The following is a 20,474-nucleotide window of genomic DNA, read 5'->3' on the forward strand; positions in this document are numbered from 1 at the left end:
CACCTGACCCCCCCGCCTCGAGTCCCACCATCATACGCTGTGCCTCGCCGGCGGTTCACAGCCGCCCGGCGACACTTTGCTTTTCATTCGAGGAGACGAAATAGAAACCATTTGGTTCCTTTATGATTCAAAAAGGAATCGTTTTATTAATTAGAATTTCCAAAAAGGAGAGAAGAGGCTGTTCCCGCAAACGCCGCTCCGCATGACGAGGATATAATTACACGACGTGTGAACCCTGCGCTGATCAGCTAGTTAAAATTATTAAAATAGCTATTAGTTAAAATAAAACTGCACTCAGAAAAATGAATTTTTAAAAAAATCGCACCAATTGTTTATCTCTTTTTGCTCCATGTTGGCTGTGAGGTACCAAAACAAAAAATCATCTAATGCAAAAGGGCATCAGAAACACAGCTGCAGCCTGGCCTGGGGTGTGTGTGTGTGTGTGTGTGTGTGTGTGTGTGTGTGTGTGTGTGTGTGTGTGTGTGTGTGTGTGTGTGTGTGTGTGTGTGTGTGTGCAAATTGTTGGAACAACACTGTATTTTTATTTGGTGAAGCGTCTCCATGGTTTGGTGGCTTTGTCATGAAGAGGGAAAAAAACCACAATGATTTTTATTCTATTTTATTTAGCCCCCGTCCAACCAAAGGCGGGGTTGTTAATCCATCCCTTTATGCTGCATTAGCCCCTTGAAGGGCCCCTGAAGGCAGCAGGACGGATGTACTAATAGATACTCACAATAAGCTCATTCTTTAGGTCATGTTTTATTCTCAAAAGCTAATGTGTCACATTTGAAGGTGTGATGAAACTCTTTGGAACATGATATAGTGCAGAATTTCCCACTCAAACATTCCCCCGCGCCCCCTTTTTATTTATTATTTCTTCATATATCTTCGGTGGAATATTTAATATCTATGGAAATGGGGAAGTGAGCAGGATATTATGCGTCACACAGTGGCTCACTGATGGATATCCCGTTCCCTCCCCCGCCGATAATATTGCACTTGTCGTCCCCCCCCCCCCGATTTATTATGCAGGGGTTCAAAGCTGTGCATTAACTCGGAGGTTGGAGCTGATTAAACCGTCCGTGTGAGAACAGCAATCTGCGCCGGATGATTCTCTCGCGCCGACCTCGCCGGCGCGGTCGCGGCGAGCCCTCATCATCCACGGCGTGGGCTCAGAGGTCGCCGCGGTCTTTAGCTCCAAACATCTCGTGGCCTCTGAGCCGCGTCGCATTGAAAACTAATCTACGGACCCAGACGAGCAAAAAGAAGAGGACATTATAATTCTCTTTAAAAAGAAGATGGGTAGAAATACAGCTAAATACTAAAATAGAAGGAAGATGTCAAGTCATCAGCAATATTTATCCTGACGCACGCACGCACGCACACGCACGCACACGAGTACCGCGGTGAGCTCAGCAATGCAAGCTGCTCTCTTTTCTTCTTAATAAATGAATGACTGGCATATTAGGTGCATTCCTGCAGCACTGACTCACAGCTGTGTGTGTGTGTGTGTGTGTGTGTGTGTGTGTGTGTGTGTGTGTGCGCGCGTGTGTGTGCCTCTCTCTGTCTACTTAAGATGTACTAAAGCAGCCACGTCTTGTGATCACATCTGGGCTCCTGCAGAAGCAGGCTGATGTGATGCGTGTCCCTCTGAACAGCTCATTATTTGAACAGTTACCTTTCAAACAAATGACTCAGTGGTGTGTGTGTGTGTGTGTGTGTGCGCAGGCCAGCTGCGTCGTCGTGTACCTTTGTCGCTGAAGTCGTCGACCAGGATGACCTCGGCGAGGAGCTGCGGCGGCGAGCGGTTGAGCACGCTGTGGACGGTCCTCAGCAGCGAGGACCAGCCCTCGTTGTGGAACGGGATGATGATGCTGGTGTTGGGCAGCTTCTCCGCGTACAGCTTCCGTTTGCAGCTGCACAGACACAAGAAGCCGCCAGAAGATGCTGAGCGTCGCCATGACAACGTTATATTTATATCGGGCCACGGTGAAGCCATATTATGATGTACAGTCTCTCACGACGCATCCGTAAGATGCAGACATGCGGCCCGGCCACATTTTTGATAGCTACTGTATTTGTTCTGATGCGTTGTTTTGTCGTTCTGTGGGTTCTGATTTCAGTGTGTTCCACTGAAATGTCCGAGTGCTAACCGGCGGGGGGGGGGGGGGGGGCGCCGCCCCCTTTTCCTCGGTGCACGGCGGTGGTCTCGACCAGCCGGACCTGAACAGAGTGGCGCTCTTTTAATAAGATGAAGCAAACCACCTGCTGGCCTGCCCTTCCATCCCTTTCGCCTTTCTCTCTCTCTCTCTCTCTCTGTGTGTCTGAGAAAACGAATCTGTGGAGACACTAATTACCTCCAAGACTCTCAGCCCCCCTCCCGTCCTCCCCCGTCCTCCCCCCTCTGCCCGTCGTGTCACTCAAGTCACTGATTGAGAGTGAAATAAATGGATGCTGCTGGGAGGTCTGAGCCTGCTGATGTCTGATGTGACACCCGCTTGTTAGACGCCCGTCACTCCGCTGTCACTTTGACTGATCAAACAGACCCCGCCCCCCCCCGCCCTGCCCCACCCCACCCCTCCAGGGCCTCTGTCTGTCCCGGGTGAGGTAGGACCTCGGACAAGTGAGTGGTCCTTGAAGAGAGGATCTCAGTGATGTGACGTGTCCGGTCACGTCAGACTTTGACTCAGAGGACTATTATTATCATAGTACATATATCATATGTATCATAGTACATATATATATTCTTGTTTAAGCATTGATAAAAGATGCAAAAGAGGCATATTCATACCGCATCGTTGTTTTGACCACAAACTGAGCCCTCAGCTCCACAAAACATCCGTATTTTTTTTGCAAAGTTCTGCACACGGTGGCTCTGTGAAAACGACCCTGCCGAAAGCAGCCCGGCCTAATTTCAAGCTTTATGAGGATATTTCTCCGGTCGTCTCTCGGCGCCGGGAGGAAAGAGGCGATAAATGCACCAATAACTTTCATTCAGCCTCCGAATCTCCGAGAGATAACGAGAAAACGCTGACGTCCAGAAGGCACCAAGACACCAGGATCTCCTGTTATTGCACTCTGGGCCCCTCAGCCGCATCGCCGCGGCCCCTCGCAGCTCGACAGCCGCAGTTATGAGAATGTGCGACTTGTCCGTTACTCTCGTGTTCGTTTTAAGACGAGGACGACTGCAGGGAGGAAAACGGGTTTGATGGCTGACACCTCGGCAAGGAAAGCGATTAAAAAAAATATGAAGGGAAAAAAAAAAAAAGAAGCGCGAGACCTCGGGAGGGAAAACGATTAAAAGCGGCTTTCTTTCTGAAAGTGGCGGCCGGCTCACATGAAGGCGGACCACTGGCGAGTGGGTTCAGCGGGCTGGAATCTGTTTCGCGGGCGATATTTAAAGCCGGTGTGTGAGTCAGAGGAGTCTCCCGCAGCCCCGCAGTCATGTCAGTCAACACGCGTGTGTACTTCAACACACCATCACACCCAAGTGATGACATGGGGCTTTATGTGGACGGGGATCATGGCGATATGGATCCATCCGGTCTAATCTGGGCGGAGCTAACCAACCCCCGTGCCGGAGGGCGGGCGGGGGCGGGGCTCAGCTTACAGAGGTCAACTAAGCGTTACAGCTTATGGACCAATGAGAGTATTGACGGAGACCGGGTAGATCGGGTCTGGGTCGAGGACGATGCGCTCTGCGGGGGAAAATTGTCCACCAGAGACGTCAACGTAGGATCTGCGGTTTGGGCGGCCGTCCTGTCCATCAGGGCTTCACACCCCGGCGCACATATGGGGGGGGGGGACATCAATGACGCTGATAATCGCTGTCAAGAACACGGCTTAAAAGGTACATAGGTGTGGAGAGCTGCACGTCTCCTGTGAATAGACTGGGCAGCCTGCTAATTGGAAGCATTGTACCAAACAGGGCAGGTCCTAATGAGTTGGGACAGATCCAGTGTTGGAGAATTAAAGGTGTAAACAATGCCACGAGCCGTGTTCGGGGCGCATTTGTGCGAATGGCCGCTGCTGGTGACGAAATGTGTGTTTTTTTTTTAGGCCCGATCAATGTTAGCCTCTCGTTTGGTGCTTTTAATGCCCGGAGGGCCACCGTATTAAAACACTGGCCATTAAAATGAACATTTGGTTTTCAAAGCTATTTATATTCAAAACATTTTACTTTTAAAAAAGGAAAAGGCCGCGAGTGCCGTACTCGCGTATATATTTATATATTTATATTGTCTTCCTAACCTTCTGACCCCTACGAGCCCTTCCAGCTGGAGGTCAACAAATCACCCACAAGCGTTGATGCGATTCACGTGCCGACCCGCCCGCCAGCATCTGAATGCTCCAATCCAGCCGCCCGCCATTTCAGGTCCACGGCAATTTGCACTGAAATACTTGAATATGGTTGCAAAATCTAAATCATTTCTCTCTCTCTCTCTCTCTCCCGCTCTAAAAACCACCCGAAAATAATGTTGTACATCCGCTCTTTGACTCGCAGTCTCCTTCCCTTTAGAACCCCCCCCCCGGTCTCTGATTTCCCCGGCCGGTCCAGCAATCAGGCCGGCCTCCTCTCCAATAGTCAACCTTATTTTGGGGCAACAACAACCATCCGTCACAAAGTGCCGGGAGTCTGCAGCTTTTCAATCCAACCAGAGGCTGCGGCAGGTGATTCATTTCTCCCCCTCTCGGGTTGATGGAGAGCCAATCTGGGAAATAACCCGCTGCGCTTCTTCGGCTGGATTGAAAACCTGCCGACGCGCGGCCCCCGCGTGGCCCCCGTCCCTGCCCCCCCCCCCCTATTCAGAGAGGGGCCGCTCATACAAACGCACAAGATTTATTTCTTCCTAGAAAAAGCGGCAGTTTTTGCCTGAGGTGTCTGGGCACCGTGTTGGAAATGGGGAAACAGGATGCTTTTTTTTTGTTTTGGTCACCGTTGCACAGTCCATAAAAATGACCGATGTGGCAGATTGACAAGAGACGAGAATCGCCAACATGATTCAATTGGAAAAGGCACCTGGGAGATAAATCTCAAGCTTCTCTGCAGACGACCTGGAACCTTCTGAGGAGCTCATTGCGTTTCCACCTCGGGGACCAGGGTCAAAATAAAAGGCCCTAGTGAGGAGGGAGTAGACTCTCAAAATACAGCTACATTCAGGGGGGCGTGGAGGGGGGGGGGTCCATGTTTCCTTGGAACCCCTCCGGCTCCTGTTCCGCTTCATTTGTAACACAAGGAAGTACTTGGATATCGATTAAGGATCCTCTCGGGGCGAAGACGGAGGCTTTCGCTTCAAAGTCGAGCCGGTTTACAGGCGGAGGAGCGTTTGCAGCGCAGCGGCTCCAGGTGAAACGGACCAACCCGGAGACCCACGTCCCTCCGGACCGCCTTTTTGTCCTTCGGAAAGTCAACGCGTCTTTTTTTCGTCAGCTTTGTTCGCAAAGTCACGTTTAAAAACGTAAAAAACGGCAGCGTTAATAAAGTGACTTTCTCCACTTGTATAGTTAACTGTGGAGTAACAGCTGTAAAGTGTCCACACCTACAGAGCACATATTGACACTTTGTCTGCCTCCCTAAACACACACACACACACACCCACACACACACACAGGATCACGACTCACTTTGGGTGGCGGATGTCCGGCACCGAGCGGTTGAGGGAGATCCGGTCGCTGACGTAGATGTTGAAGCCGTTCTCCCGGTAGGCCTGGTCCACCCGGTCGGCTTCCGTGAGCGGGAACGCCTTCCCCTGCTCGCCGTTACCTGAATCCAACACACACACACACAGTGTGAAGAGAAGGGCATCGCTATCTTCTGCCCCACACACCACTCAGGACTGTATCCAACTTTAGTCGCTTGGAGACAAAAAGGAAACGAAAGAAATCCATTAACTTCCACTCTCACATGGAAGAGGAGAAGAAGAAGGAGGAGGAGGAGGAGATTTGAGCGCTGGAGGGTGAACACAGATCAAACACTCGATTAAAATGTCACCACGTAGCGAACGGACCGCCAGGTTCCCCCGTGCTTGTTGTTGCAGGAGGTAGAAACATTCGAAGCTCGGACGTCGCAACGAAACGAGATGGAATAAAAATCCGCTCAAACGGCTGAACTGCTCGACAGCTTTTGGATATTTGTTCAGCTGATCTGGTTCTTCCCGGTACTGAAGGAGCTGCGAACACAAACCATCATTCATCGTGTTTCATTGGGCGTCTAAGGAGCCACTTTCTACAATTGTGGGAAAAGAACTCCTTCCTGCTGCTCGCGTAGAGGCTGATTTCCCCCGAACAGCGAAATCACACCGAGCAGGTGATGATTGCGGCAGAACGGAGCAACAAGCAGCGAGACCCCCGAGGAGGAAGAGGGAGCGACACGCGGCTGAACCTTCCAGAGGAGGTTTCGGAAACCCACCCGAGCGGGAGGCGTCTCGCTTGATCGCTTCGTAGTCGTGCCAGTCCCTCCTCCGGGCGCCGTCCTGGTCCTCCTTGCCCAGCCGGTTGAGCCCCTGTGGACACACACGCGAGCACGTTAGACACCGTTAAGAGGGCCGGGACGTCTGCTGGGCGGTTTTACAAAAAAAAGGACAGTCATCATCTGTGCATCTGTGTGCATTTCTGTGCAAAAACACCAGAGGTCGTTTCAGAGAAAGTAAACTTACTTTAAACTTGTCAAACCTTAATATCGTCCCATCTCAAAATGTTGGTGTCTATAAACGCACAACTTTGAAGGATACACTAACACAAAATGGAGTTAATAAATGCGTCTATTGCTTCAACACAGGCTCGTAACACAATATAAAATACCCACAATATTTTATTGGATTCTCCTAGAAATAAAACTTTAGAATTAACCTCAAGAAATCTGTGTGGGAATCGAGTGGTTGATGTTCCCAAGCAATGAGCTGCTGAATGGGAGACTGTTTTGCAGCTGGATTCCAGATGTGTGTGTGTGTGTGTGTGTGTGTGTGTGTGGGAGGTGTGTGTGGGGGGGTTGAGATGCGTCCAGCGGAGATGTAAAACGCACGCGATAAACACACACCCACACAAAGTCTCCTTCCAGCGACCCCCCCCCCGCGCCACCGCGCCGTCGCGGCGAGAGATCACCCACAGGAAGTGTGCTTTTCTATTTCGCGCTCGGCGGTGCTGTGAGGGGAATATCAATGCCGTGACGCACGTCTACGGAGGCGCCCCCCCCCCCCACACACACACACACACACACACACACAGACAGACAGAAGGACGAGGCTGCGTCTTCCTCCGCTTAGTCATTCCGCACGCCGAGTGACTTCCAGTGACTCGGCGCCATGAATTACAGGATCACAGCACAATGGAGAAATAATTAGCTTGATGGGAGGAGGCAATTAGTGAAACACTTAAACACAACTGGCACCACTGACTGCGTGAAATATTGTGAATTATTAATCAGACTGCTGGCTCAGGGGAACGTGACGCTGAATAGCAAACTATTCATACAGACATTGGGGGATTGTCTCAGGACTCGGATCCGTTCTGGGGATCCGGTTTTCGGCTTCGGTGAACGAGTGCTTCTTGCTTGGTTGGTTGAATCCACGATCACGATCGAATGGGCTGTTAATTCCTGATCGGGGAACACGCACAGTGTCACTTTTCGGAGTTATGAAACAAATAAGTAAGTAAGTTCAGCGCATCCGGAAAGTAGTCACAGCGCTTCACTTTTTCCACATTTTGTTACGTTACAGCTTTATTCCAAAATGGATTAAATTCATTCATGTTTTCGTTCTTTATTTTTAACAGATTTGCAAAAATTTGCAAAAAACAGCTTTCACTTTGTCATTATGGGTTGTTGTGTGTAGAATGTTGAGGGAAATAATGAATTTAATCCATTTTGGAATAAGGCCGTAACATAACAAAATGTGGGAAAAAGTGGCGCGCTGTGAATACTTTGCGGATGCGCTGGAAATTGTGTTTCGATAAAGCGGCAACCTCTGCGTTCAGCGTTCTAAATATGAGGGCGGAGCCCATAGTCTCCCCCAACCAATGAGCGATCCCCAGTAAATAGGACGGACCTCACGTGCAGCGATGGGGGGCATTTCCAGTCAGCGCCGCTGTGTTTCACTGCAGCCAATCGGAACGGAGGATTCACCCTGGTAGGATTCCAGTTAGCCACTTATAGTTCTTGTAACATTTCATTTGCATCGGCTCGAACATATAAACCGTCCAACTGACTCGACTGGGCGATAAAAGCTTTGAGCGCTCCTTTGTGCAGCCGCTCGCTGCGGAATGGATCGAGCTATTATTCCCTCTCCTGGCTGACCTCTGATCAGCCACGGCGATGGAAGCCAGGTAGAAAAATGTCCACACTACCTGCCCCCCCCCCCGTCTCCTCTTTCCGTCACAGGCAGATGCCCTCGGTGTGTCATACGAGGACCTGACAAGCAGCAACAGTCCATCTGTGCCAATTTATGCAAAGAAAGAAGCGAGATTGTGCCGCCCTATTTCCTCCCGATCACAATTCCGCCGCACGTCGCCGCGGTATTCCTCTGGAGGCTTTTTTCTTTCTTGCGGCTCGACGAGACCTTGAAGAACGAGACAAGGAGAGGAGGAAACTTTGCAGCTAATGTGCGCGCGTGTTTAGTTTAGTGGAAGGCGAGCGGGGGGCGGGAACCTGGAGCGAGTCACTCAGCCTGACGGTCACAGAGGAAAGAGATATGAAGAGCTCTTGAGGAACTGATGGCGGGCGCTTTCCGCTCGTGTGTAAAGACTTAAAATAAAGTGAACATACATGACTTAAACAAACCTTGTGGGAATGGTATTAGTATTTGAAAACCCCCAAAGAATTTAGACTAATTTGAATTTGGACACTAGACGAGAACACGAGAACTAAAACACAAACTGTGCACGTGCCTGTAGACGCTGAGGACGTATTTAGGCGCTAACATGTTCTGCAGGTATCACATTTACCACGTGGCATCATCTCTTCTCAAGACTCACGGCTGCATAGGATTCGACAATCAGAGGATGAGAAGTCGTCCCGAGGACATGATTGGGTAGGCAGAAATCCCCCCCCCCCCTGCAGGGAGGTCGGGACCAAGGTGACGGACCGGCTGACAGATATCGCCCTCCATCGAGTCCCGCCTCGGCTAGAGAGGAGACTTGGATGATAACAATAAGCAGATGGCCTGAAATGAAGCAGCCCCGAAGGCACGCGTTGTGTTTCAAGCCACAAAATGATTGTGAAGGGGCAGAAAATAAAGAGAACATTTGTATGGTAAAATATATTTAATATAGGCCCCTTTATTGGTCCAAAATCCCTAAAAAGAACTATAAAACCCTCCAAGGGGAGACTTTTTAAATGAGTGCAACGTAGTAAAAGTAATGCAAAAGGATGAGACGAACCCAGTGGCCGCAGCTCGTAAGCATGCACACTGGGAGCCCACTGGGAGCCCACTGGGAGCCCACTGGGAGCCCATCGGCCCAGGAAAAGCCACTGAAACGGAGCTGGGAAATAAGCCGACGCAGTCATCTGTTTCCTGGCTGTAAGGCAGAGAGTGCTGCCCCCCCCCCCTGCTAATCACCATCATCACAGAGCCACAAACTCATTTCACTCCAGGCACTTTTCCGCTCTATTAATATTCGAGACACAACACAGAAACGCACTGATATCGGAGGAACGACGGCACGGAACCACACGGGCGCCGCCCTGCGCCGTCCAACGCGCTCTCATTAGCCGGCAGCCCCCCCCCCCGAAAGGCTCTTAGAAATGACCAAAGAAACAACCCACAAGTGTTACGGCGGCATAACAGACCGTCGGCCCCGAGGACGGGGGCAGAGCGGAGCGCCGTCGCCTTGTAGCGGGCGGCCTCATTAAATTTAATGAAGGCTTTTAGTGGTCTGTTTAACGCGTGACGAGGGGCCACACGTCACTCGGCGTTCCGCACGCGGGGTCACCGAAGGCCGACCGGGGCGGTCTGGGTTTGGGAGTAAGACGCGGAGACCCGCCCGGTCCACCTGCAGAGACGTCCGGGAGCAGAGGACACGGCGTGTGAAGACCCAGACCAACGGATAACCCTAGCTACTGGTTTCCATCTTGTGCAACTTACAGGCGAGTGTGTGGTGGATTGTGCGTGTGTGTGTGTGTGTGTGTGTGTAATCAGCAGTGAGGCGTAGCCACGGCCAATTCAATTGTCTGAGTTTGTAGTAAACCACACAGCATTTGCACTGCTGAGTCAATGTGGACAACACCTGAATTAGGACATTGTGGAGGGGGGGGGGGGTGACCTCGATGGAGGGCTTTGCAGATTATGAAGAGCCTCTCTGAAACCTCATTTCCATGCTGCTGTGGTCCGTTAATCTGCCCCACACAGCAGCTTACGTGGCTGTTCGGTCAGATAGGTTGGGATTGCTGCTGCCGCTGGAGGGGGGGGGGGGGGGGGGGGCCTGCAGCAGCTGTTGTGGGGCATGGCAACGGGGGGGGGGTTGCTTTCTTTGATCGGGAGCTAAAGAACATCTCGTCCACTTGGCGTCCCGCTCCGTTCTTTCGCTTCCCATCAGCCACTGAGGTCTCCTTCACAAAAGCCCATTAAAGTGGCATAATGCGTTTTCTGTGATCTTTATCTATGGAGGTTTTCCAGCCAGAAAATTCAACAGAACCCCGTCCTCGGCTTTGACGCACGATGCCACCTCGGGGGCCGAGCTCACGTGCAAAACCGTCTCTGTTCGTTTGGTTAACAAAAAAGGTAAAGTTGCTGTCGCCCATGAACGATCACCTTGGTGAAAAGGAGAAAAATAAGAGCAGCACACGCGATACTTTATTCTTCCTCCTCCTCTTTGCCGGCTCACTGTTTCCTTTTCTTCGCCCGCTGCCCGTCACGTGCAGCGTTTAGGCTCTGCAGTGGACACCTGCACCGGGTGGCGGCTGGGCTTTCCTCCTGGTTTGTGTCACAGAATTGTTCTGCAGCCCAACCCCCCCAAAAAAAATGTCATTCTTCAGCTTTTCTCATCAGTTTTATGTCAAGGCCCGCTGGTTGCACCAACCCTGGAACTTCTGCAGCTCGCAGTTTTTCGTAAGGCTTTTTAAATAGATAATTCTCGCGGTTCATGGAAGGGGAGAAGCAGCTGCATTGCGAGAAAGATCCCTGACCGATGTTCCTCTAATGGATCACATCCACTCTGTGTCTCCTAAAGTTAGAGACCAGTGACAGATGCATGGAGGGACGCTTGCAGGATTAGGGAGGCCGGTTTCTAGCCCTCATTCCAGTTCTGGGCCAAAGACCGCAGGGGGGGGGGGGTGTGATGTCAGCGACCCCTTGAGCAGGAGGGACCGTAAACACCGAAGGAGGGATAAAGATTATTGGACGCTTAGTAGTAGCTGCAGGAATTTAATGCATCCCTGCACTTTGAAGCAAACAAAGGAAGCCCACAATGCACTGGGAGCCTTTGGCGTAGTGGAGGGGCCGGTTTTTACGAGCGGAGCAGGTGGGTCATTCCACGAGGAGGACCAGCCGGACCACAGTAGGACGCCGAGTGACAACAGCATGCCTTTACTGGTCTTCGCTCTGCTCCGACCGTAACAGATCACAGGTGGCTTCCAGCCTCCCCGAGGCACAATTACCTGTCTTTCCTGTTCTATCACACCTCCCGCTCCTCGCCCTCCTCCTCCTCCTCCTCGTCTCCTCAAGCTCTTCGCAGACGAGTCAGCTTGCCCTGGCCTTCTCCCGGCTCATCACACAGAAACATAAGCTGGAGCTAACAATCCACGCTTGCTAAAAATAGTACTGCGACTACGCCACTGTTCCCCACCTCCAGCCTCCACCTCCACCTGCGCGGCAGTAACTACAGAACCAGCGTGAATCATAGCGATGCATCCAAAGGGCCTTGCTGTGAAATGGACATTTTTGGAGATATTGCTGTATTTTTAAAAACGCTACGCAGCATCATTCCCAAAATGTTGCCTTGAGCTGCCGTGTGGCGGCTCTAGTTTACGGCGCACGATCGCCATCACAACGCCTCAAGCGTGTTTTTGTTTTGCCAACGTAAAGCGGGGGGGGGGCTGAATGGGGGCCAATGGTACACTTTTAAACTGCCTTCGAAAAAGAAGCGACGAGCTGAGCATCTCCGATCAACGCAGAGAACCATCGCCTGAGACCCACTCCTTCTTCTTCTCTGGACGCAGAACCCGGGAGCCTGGTCTCATCCCCTCGCTGCAGGGTGGGGGTGGGGGGGGGGCTGGGGGGGTGGGGGGGGGAGGACAGATGTGGCTTACGTAACCGTCAGCAAAACCATTTAGCTCAGTGCCCCCCCTCCATAATCCTGCAAGCGTCCCTCCATGCGTCTCCCTACGGCCGCCCGAACCTCTGCTGTCGGGTTGGGTGTGGGGGGGGTGGGGGGGGGGGTAGGAGTGAATCAATAAGCTCAGCAGGAAGAGCTTTTACAGCTCTACTGGAAGGCAATTATCAACATTTGTCAGCGAGGAGACAATCCGGCCACGAGGACGATAGCATTCAGCTCCGGGACAACAGTCCAATAAGGAGCCTTACGTGAAACAAAGTGGGCAGCAAGAACAAGACCCCCCCCCCCCCCCCCCCCCCCCACACCACCACACCGTGGCTCCTTCCTAATGAAATAACATGCTGTAAATCTACCGACTTGTTTTCATCCGGGCGCCTGGCAGCGCTGCCGGGTACGGCGGATTGATGGCGAGCGGCGGTTCACCTGAGCAGTGCTCACGGGCGCGCCGACGGAGGCAGAAACGACTCATCGGATCCAGATGAAAGTTTACAAAAAGAAGCGCATCGACAATCATGCTGGCTGGATTTTACGAGTCCAGGCTTTTGCTTTCTGGATGAGACGTTTTTGCTGCTGGATTGTTTTTGGCCCCCAAAAAAAGTGCTGAGTCATGTTTAGTCACCGGATCGTCTAAAGTCATTAAAGATAAAGCGGAGGTTTTAAATGGGAACTGGACACTCAACAGGCCATTGGGAGATGTCACATGTTTTATATTGAGGTGGCGCGGATCGAGGCCGTCCCATCAGGGCTTGAGCACATAAACCCGAAAACCGTCTTCGGTTTTGCTTTTCCTGAAGAGCTGCTGCTTGAACAAACACGGTCTGATATTAACCGCCGTCAGTTAGCGAGATACAACTTTGCAGCGGATGCTTCCCCCCCCCCCTCATCAACTGCAAAAACATTTAGAGCTCTCCTTTGCCTCCTCACAGATTCCCCAATGGCCTCGGGCGGTGCAAAGGTCCGAAAACACTCACTGACCCTCTTTGACCCTCCGCCCGAAGGGAAAAGACTCGACATGAATGGGCTCCTTTCACCATCGAAATCTAATCTTTTAGATTCTTTTTTTTTCTTTTTCTGGGCTGCTGCTGGTTGCATTTAAATACCACGTTGACTTTTGGTGACTTCTCGGGTCTCTGCGGCTGCCAGTTATTCCGCCCGCCCCGGGCGGGCGCGCTCGCCGTGGGCTTTAATGCACGCGTCAGTCAGGGAGTTGAAAGCAACTACCGCAAATCACATTTTCCACCGAGCCGCTATGCGAGTGAGTCACCTAATTAGCAAGAGAGCGCGTCACATTTCCTTGAAGGCTGACATCCACCACTTCTGTGCAAATTTGTTCTTAAGGTTAAATACAGCTTTAATGGCAATTAAGGGACACTGGAAGAGCTGCTGCCTGCGCGCGGAGCAAATGATGAAATGTGGGAAAGGGAGAAGTTTTGGTGATGCCGCGGTGCACCCGGGGAAAGCGCTTCACTTTCTCCAGAATGGATTACATTTCATGTGTAAAATGTTGAAATGCCAGCGGCATCGATCTGGCATCTTGGGATTGAACGTCCGGAGCGGTCAGCGGGGCGAGGAGGGAGGATTGATTTTGAATCATTTGAGGAATATTTGTAAAAGTTTTCCGGGGCAACAAAAGAACGAAAATCCATCCGACTCCGTCCGTCAAACTAGCAGCGCGGTGACGGCCGCGTTGCATCAGCTGCCGCTTCCCAGCATTCATAGCTGGTTCCATTCGAGAAAATTGACCCTGAATATCGTCCTAGATGTGCGTGGAACGGGTGACAGTGACATCACCTGCTGTGCGGCGAGGAGGGCCGCGCTCTAACGGAGCAAAAAAAATGCCGCAATTTCACCCAGAGACGTCAATCTCCAAAACAGATGTTCCACAGACCTGGCGGACGAGACCGATTGCTCACACCCGACTCCTCCGAAGCTCTCTGAACTACGGGAAACAGCGAACGCCACCCGCCAACACGCGTCACGGTCGCACTCACACGTGACGAGAGAAGCCAACGCTTCCTTTTAAAGAGGAATCGGGAAACTGGTCGAGCAAAGGGCCCCCCCGAGTCCTCGCCTCACAAATCCTGCACAGGAGGAACAGCCAGCGGTTGCTCTTGGTAACCGCGCGGCGGCGGCGAGTCCTTGAGTTTGCGTCTCCGCGATGCGGCTTCATTAATCATTTCACTGCCGCTAATTGAGCGCCGTTAAACCTCCGGCGCATCCTTAGATGACCGTAATATTTATATTAGATGGTAGTCATCCCATCCGGAACGCAGCAGCACTTTGAAGATCGGTATTAGTTACCGTCATTTACAGCATGTGGTCAGGACGGGAGGAGTCGTCACGCACCTTTAAAATGCGAGAGTCGAGAACAAAAGAAAAGGGGACGAGGCTTTGATGAAGCACGAAAAGGATGAAACGGGGCGAGTGATTCTTGGAGCCTGATGAAGGAAACCAGATATCTGGTTCAGTTGGATTCAGGTCACCGCTCAGAGAAGAAAAATCACTTTACCGGAGAGCATGTGAACGCACCACGGCGGTCAGAGGCTGATAGGAGACGCCGCTGAGGAGACACAGCTTCCTTCTTTCCCAGGAAGCTTTGCCGATTTTACTGTTATGACAGACACACACACACACACACACACACACACACAGCTTTTATCTCCTATGCACAAAGCTCACAGCGGACTGCCTTTAAAGGCAGTGGACTCCAACAGTACGACACACACGCTTCGTCCGTCAAAGCCGAGTGCTGGAAGAAGAAAAAACACAGAGTCATCGCTCTCAAAACGATAACACAACATGACACGGCGCGTCTCCCTTCGGCTCCTCGCAGATCAGGGACGACGGTCAAGCGCAACCCGAGTTTGTCCCCCAGGAAACAGAAACAGAGACGTTGTCCCGGCCGGCAGGAAAAGCACCTGAACGCGACGACCGCGGGCGAAGACGGCCCAGGCACGTTCATCAGGAGACCACCTGGCGACTAACGGGGATGACGGCGGCGGCTGACCGAAGGTGACCTTCGTGTCCGCCGGCCGTGGAGTTATCGGTGAGCGCGGGACAGAGCCCGAGGAGCGAGACGACCCGGACGAAACAATTTCAGCCACGGCCTGCTGATTCCCTGCAGAGAGCCCGGTGTTCCATCTCACACACGCACGCCGGCTTATTGATCACGGGTTGTGCCACTCACTCACTAACCAGTTCTAAATATATACCCAGCAAATGGGTTTATGATTTCATTGTTTAGAGGAGCACGCCGTTCTTCATAGATCCGGCCTCTTAGATTAGCACTCAACGTGCCGCGGGTGGATTTATTTTTACTCCGTCTGCACGCTACGAAAAACAGGATGTTCCCGAAGGCGTCGAAGGATGGCAATATCAAACGATCATTACCAAAATGATGGCCGTCTGTTCGGACCATCCAAAAAGATAGTTGACCTTCTCGGAGATCCAAAACCAACTAGGTGCATCGATTCCACCCGGGCCGTCTTTCAGACCCACGAGTGCGGGCGATGACGTCATCCACGCGTGCTCAGCGGGTATTAACCCGGAGCCCCGAAACCGGTGGAATCTGACCCAAGGTCAGCGTGACTGTGAAGCATCTTTTGCATCTAATCCGCTGTGAAGCACGGCGCCGACCTTTCAAAATTGGCACCCTGGGATTAGTTTAATCATCTGAGCGTTCACAAAAAAAGAAAAAAAAAAAAGCCCCCCTCCGTGGCCCACGTGGCGGTAATTAAAAGCCCGACTCCTCGCTCCGTGTCCGCGGGCTGCCTGCTGCACCTGTCCCTTGTCTGGCATCCCGCCGCTGATCTGGGGCAGCCGATCCCCGGCGGGAATACAGAGCGGCTCCCTGCACGCGCTCAGTCCTGCGCGGCGCCCTCAACGCCTGCCTTGTGCGAGGAACCCGGGGAGGAAACGCTCTGCAACAAAGTCGGCCTGAGAACAAACGACTCTTTTCAAGCCGCGCGCTCGCTCTGCCTCCTCCTCCCGAGGTGTTTCTCACACACACACACACACACACACACACACACACACACACACACACTCACTCCATCAGTGCTGAGTGATAAAGACCAACGACTTAAGACTGCCGCGAGTAACTCCACTTGTCTTTGCAAATGACTTTCATCCCTCATTGTCCCCCCCGTGTCCAGAGGCTTAACGCGTTGGAGATCGAGAGCTCACTTCCCAGGGTTCACAGCGCAGCCGAGCCGCCCCCCCTCTCCCCCGTCAGTCAGGTGCCGAGGGCTCATCGCTCAGCCGGACCCCTCACGTATACCCCAGCGTCTCCCCTCTCCGATCGAGGCAGGAAGAGCCCCCGTTGTTACTGGGGGGTGTTTTCGGGGGGAAACAAGCAAAACACGACGACACGTCAGCCGTTATTATTAACTAGTTACCCTGAATGGAAATGGATTAGTTGGACTTCTGGATTACCAACAAATACCTCCACAGATTTTTGTGTCAGGTCTGTGCGATGTGGAGAAAGTCAAATACCAAAGTGAGAAAAATTCTATATTTTTCTACCCAATATCTCAATATTGAAACCATATAGATTCATGGTGATGAAATGTCCTTAATGACCATGTGGGTAAAGGAAAATTAAAGACCAGCATAGTAAGCCTTTAAAACCGGGAAAATACGCTAACCAGTTATAATATTAAGGTTAATTAGTTGATGTATAATATGGCACAAAGTCCCGACTGGCCTCTTAGAGGGAGAAGATCCTTCCACTGAGACCACATTTACACAATAAACAGTCAGACCAAAGCCACGTTAAATGATCTTAATCCCATTCGCAAAGCCTCTAATTGCTCTCGACCTCGCAGGATTTAAGGAGTTGATGCGATTCTCTTAATTGCACTCAGACTCACCCGCCCCAAACCCCGAGTTTCCTCACTTCTGTCAAATCCACCGGGGGCTGAATTCAACAATAAAACACCGGACCCCCCCCCCCCCCCCTCTCTCACCTGATCAGCTGTCATTCATCTTTAACGTTCCTCACAATAACAGCAATGGGGATTTTACTTTCTTTCTTTTTTTAAATGCTGCTAACATAATGCTCTTATTTTCAGTGTTTCAATGGCGCCGAGGAGGCTAATTTCTCGTTGAGGCCACCGCATCGGGGTCCGATCCCGGGTAAGCGCTATTAAAGCCAACATGTGTCTGTAGCAGATCAGAAGTAAATGAATAAAGCAGCAAGGCTTTGTTAGTTTTTCCTCCAAAAAGGACAAATGTCACACTTTCAATGTTTTTTCGGGGCCCCCCCCCCCCCCGGAGGACAGAGGGGGTCAAACAAATATCGGATTTGCATAGCGACTGCGGGGAAGGAATCACAAGCAGACAGCCTGGGAATTCAAAATCAGACTGGAGCGCTGGTGGTGTTTACCAAGTAAAATAAAAAATAAAAAAAATTCTCTAGTTACGATTCGCCCGGAAAAATGCGTTTCCACAGTTTGACTTCTGGGTCAGAAATAAGAAAATTAAGAGGATGTTGTATTTTCCAGCAGGGATTTCACCTTGTGCCACACAGATGTCCTTGTTTACTGAGCTCTTCTCATTTATAAAACCACACTGTTGTTGAGCGACCTTCCGCTGGCTCTAAGAGCAGTATAGGCTGTGTGTGTGTGTGTGTGTGTGTGTGTGAGATCACAAGGTCCCGCTGTGATGAATGAACAGTAATCCTGCCTACAGTGTGCGGCGCATGGGTGTCGCCTCCAGAGTAGAGAAGCCGGTATGATTTTCATTTCTCTGTGACGGGGGGGGGGGGGGCCGTGAATCTCAGCCAACTTTCCTTTCAGGAGCACACTTTATCTCCCGGACTTTTATCCAAGCTGATTGCACCCAGTTAGCCATGAAAATGGCTGACGCGCTCATATGCGCACAGAAATATGAGTACACGTTGTCCAATCTCCTGTTTTCGGACCTTCAGCATTTGAACCGTCATGGTGTGTAATATGGTTTCACGGCCGAACATCCTTGCTAATAAAATCAACAAATCTGTGTGGGGATCGGCAGGTGGAGGGGGGGGCTAGCGACGTTAGCGGGCCGGAGCTAACAGCGGACTTGGGGCTGGGCGGTACGGCCAGAAATCCCTATCACGGTATTCAGAAAGATCCTGACGGTATCCCGGTATGTGCCGGTATTGCTTTTTCAACACGTTACTTCATTGACCCCGAACAAAGGACCGCCGGCGACCGAACAGCTGTTCACCGCTCGCTGCCGGCCGGCGAGTCAGCTCGTTAGCGCGCTAGCTTGTCATTCTTAGAAATGTACAATTATCAGTGTTACAAATTGTTGTATGTGTCACAAGCTGTGACGGTGGTGTGGTGGTGTTTTACCCTGTTAAAGAGTGTTTGTCGTGAGTTATTCATTGTTTTTATTAAGTTACCGTGACTCAATCTCAACACACGCAAGACAAGTAGCTCCGATTGCCAAGTGCTGCTCCATGGCGTGTAAAAATAAATATGGCCGCCGGTACACTGACTGCGTTACACTGTTTGTGCTCCATTCGGTGCAGAGGAGTACTTGTATTTGTACGTACTATTCATATGAATTACGTATTTTTATGCAGGTGACCTATAAACGGGGTAATATTTGAAATCGGTGGGGATAAAAGTCAGAATCCTGGTTTACCAGCAATGAACAAAAAGGGACCCGTGTCAGCTTGTAGGGCAACGTGGAGGAGCAGCAGAGGAGGAGCATTCGATGGGATTACAAAACATGATATTATCCGTTACCTTTAAATGATTATTCTTCAGAATAACTGGCAAATGACTCGGTCAAACCGTCAGAGTGTTGACCGACGCCGCTCATTTCCTCCGAGCCCAGAGAGGTGAAGTCGATGAGTAAACACATTACATAATGTCGCTGTCAATATTGACCAAAGTAATCGTGGTTGGAATTCTTTTTTTCTTCATAATCACAGCTTATCCATCGCGTTTGCAACGCCCGCTGAACCCGGAGTGTCAACACTGCGGCGCTTCAGCAAGTGGGCGTAGCTGCCCTCTTTTTCTGCCATGTTTTCGTGTAGACGACACGCGCCGCCGGTCTCGTCTCCTCTAACCTCCACTTAGCCCGAGCAGACGGGAGGAGGCCGAGCCACCTCCGCGGCGCTGGGCCCGTCCTGCATTTCGCAATCTTGATTTTTTTTTTCTGCAACCAGCAAGTGGACGTATGTGTGCACACGCGCACGCCATCACTGCAAACCTCCTTTCAGAGGATTTGCCTCATTTGAATGGCAGGAGGTACTATTGTCTTGCAAATAGGGTCCGGTTTGGGACCCACGAAGCCTCAACTCGGGCCTTCCGCAAATTCATCTTTGAAGAATTTAATGATTCAATCTCGAGTTGCAGCAGCGTTTGTTTGTTTTTTAAATGGGGAAAAATTGAACCCTAAAATGGAGTTTGAAGGATTTTGGAATTACTTCAGTCATTCCAAAATCCTTTAAACTCTTTCCTGCTGGAGCACAAAATCTTCTGTCTCTCCACACAAATTGATTTCTAACTTCCTTTTAAAAAGTGTCACTTAATCACATCAACTGAAGCAACATGACAACAGTTAAAAGAATATCTGCTTCTCTGCCCTTTTTATGTGAAGAGGAAAAAAGTGAAGTCCATCATTAGATATGACAAGATGGTAAAACACGTTCTACACAGCTGAAAGAACCGGAAACAAAAAGTCCTTCGAGAACAACGTCACAACTTGTGACACAAATCTTATTTAAAGTTCAGTTTGGAGGTCTTTAAAGGGTTTTTGTGCGGCTTAAAAAGTGTAGCGGCTCAGTGCGACAGACCTTTTCTACCCCAGGGTCACCAGGACTTTTGCAATAACTTCATCGAAACACGTTAAAGGGATCAATCAGTTTATACAATTATTGTGAATAATGGTGCACATTTGACCTTTGTGTTCTTGTCATTGGAGCAATTCAAAACAAGCCATTTGAAGACACCACCTTTGGCCTCTGGCGCGCGTGTATATGAACCTCTGTGTCACGTGACACGTGATCGGCGCACCTTTTAACCCTGACGCCGGTCGACCTGTGAACGCAGCACGGCCACTTCCTGCAGTCGGTGGTGTCGTAACTACACCGAGACGCCCTGCGGCGACGTGGCTCCCTGACACCCCCCCCTACCCCCCCCCCCCACCCCGGTGCTACTCATGAGGGGGGGGGGGGAGGGCGCGCGCGAACAACCGCAGCAGACAAACTCGTA

General features: G+C 51.1%; 1 protein-coding gene across 2 annotated transcripts in view; it reads right to left on the reverse strand.

Annotated features, from left to right (window-relative positions):
• Window positions 1-20,474, reverse strand: part of LOC120822158 (polypeptide N-acetylgalactosaminyltransferase 10) — a 44,633-nt gene that overhangs the window by 22,817 nt on the left and 1,342 nt on the right. For both annotated transcript variants that reach the window (XM_078106901.1, XM_078106902.1), the window contains exons 2-4: window positions 6,410-6,503; window positions 5,626-5,764; window positions 1,750-1,916 (exon numbers count right to left, since the gene is read on the reverse strand). In XM_078106901.1, the coding sequence (XP_077963027.1) occupies window positions 1,750-1,916; window positions 5,626-5,764; window positions 6,410-6,503 (400 nt within the window). The remainder of the gene's footprint in view (window positions 1-1,749; window positions 1,917-5,625; window positions 5,765-6,409; window positions 6,504-20,474) is intronic.

This window comes from Gasterosteus aculeatus, chromosome 7 (assembly GCF_964276395.1).
Source record: "Gasterosteus aculeatus chromosome 7, fGasAcu3.hap1.1, whole genome shotgun sequence".
In the NCBI taxonomy this organism is placed as follows: Eukaryota; Metazoa; Chordata; class Actinopteri; order Perciformes; family Gasterosteidae; genus Gasterosteus; species Gasterosteus aculeatus.